At 64.4% G+C, this 1,231-nt stretch overlaps 1 protein-coding gene across 1 annotated transcript; it reads right to left on the bottom strand.

The window, feature by feature from the left end:
• Window positions 1–44: 44 nt before the first annotated feature.
• On the bottom strand, window positions 45–944 carry LOC130586775 (claudin-8-like; the record flags this gene model as incomplete). The annotated part of the gene is made up of 2 exons (XM_057387681.1): window positions 639–944; window positions 45–263 (listed from the first exon to the last, which is right to left on the bottom strand). Coding segments are annotated over exons 1-2 (525 nt in total), but the record flags the coding sequence as incomplete, so codon positions are not given.
• Window positions 945–1,231: the final 287 nt, after the last annotated feature.

Genomic DNA, 1,231 nt, shown 5'->3' with positions numbered 1-1,231 from the left:
GGGATGGAGCTCCTGGGCTGCCCAGCACAGCTCCAGAGGCAGCAGAACACGGCTCCAGCAGCCAGCAGGCACAGAGCAGAGCCCCAGCCCACGAAGAGAGCCTGGCCCAGCTCCCGTTTCTGCACAGCGTTCAGCCACGGGTTGTAGAAATCGCTGATGATGGACGAGGCCACCCAGCAGAGAGGGATCAGCGCCACGATGGCTGCCAGGAGGAACAGGAGCCCGGCGGCCGCRGTGCTGCAGGCCTGGGCTGTGAGGCAGCTCTGGGTGTTTCGGGTGATCCTGGTGTCCCCGATGATCCTGGTGCTCGGGGTGATCCCAGTGATCCCGGTGCTTCTGGGGCTGACGGTGATCCTGGTGATCCCGGTGCTCCTGGTGCTCCCAATGATCCCAGTGATCCCGGTGCTTCTGGTGCTGCCGGTGATCCCGGTGCTCCTCGTGTTCCTGATGATCCTGGTGCTCGGGGTGATCCTGGAGCTCCCAGTGCTCCCAAAGGTCCCGGTGATCCCGGTGCTTCCAGTGCTCCTGGTGCTCCTGGTGCTCCTGATGGTCCCAATGATCCCAGTTCTCCCGATGATCCCAATTCTCCCGATGATCCCAGTGATCCCGGTGATCCCGGCACACCCCGTGCTCCTGACACCAGTGACAATGGCAGCCAGCAGCCCCAGCATTGCCAGCCCCGTCCCCGCACACATGAGGCCCCGAGCGGCCCTGAGGGCCGGCGCCATGGCCGCCACCGAGGCGTAGGGCTGGCACAGCACCCGTAAATCGGGCTGGCGGGAGCAGTGTTCCCACAGCCCCTCCCAGCTGTCCTCCAGCACGATGAGCTTGCTCTCGATGAAGGCTGACACTCTCCATTGGGGCATGGCGGTGGCTGTCACCGTGCCCGCGGTGCCGAGGCCACCCAGCAGCACCCCCAGCGCCCTGAGAGCCCCGCTGCCCATGGCGCCTCGGACAGGGGACACCTGGCAGGCTTTGAGCGGCGTTTGGTGCTTTGTCACGGTGTGAGGAGGTTTCTCTGCTGTGCTGATTGGTTTTAAAGCAGCTCTGGGCTGGCACGGAGCTCCTGGAGCTCGGCCATGCCAGCCTGGCCTTTGTCATTCCCTGCCCACGGAGGCAAACCGGAGCATCCCGTGGAACAACTTCAGAGCAGAGAAAGGACGGGGTGGGAAACAGCCAGGACAACCTGGGACAAAGCCAGGACAACCTGGGACAAAGGTGCCTTCTGAGG

Source organism: Malurus melanocephalus, unplaced genomic scaffold (assembly GCF_030028575.1).
Source record: "Malurus melanocephalus ecotype Western Australia unplaced genomic scaffold, MMel_1.1 scaffold_1294, whole genome shotgun sequence".
Taxonomy (NCBI): Eukaryota; Metazoa; Chordata; class Aves; order Passeriformes; family Maluridae; genus Malurus; species Malurus melanocephalus.
This window is presented reverse-complemented; position numbering and strand designations above follow the sequence as displayed.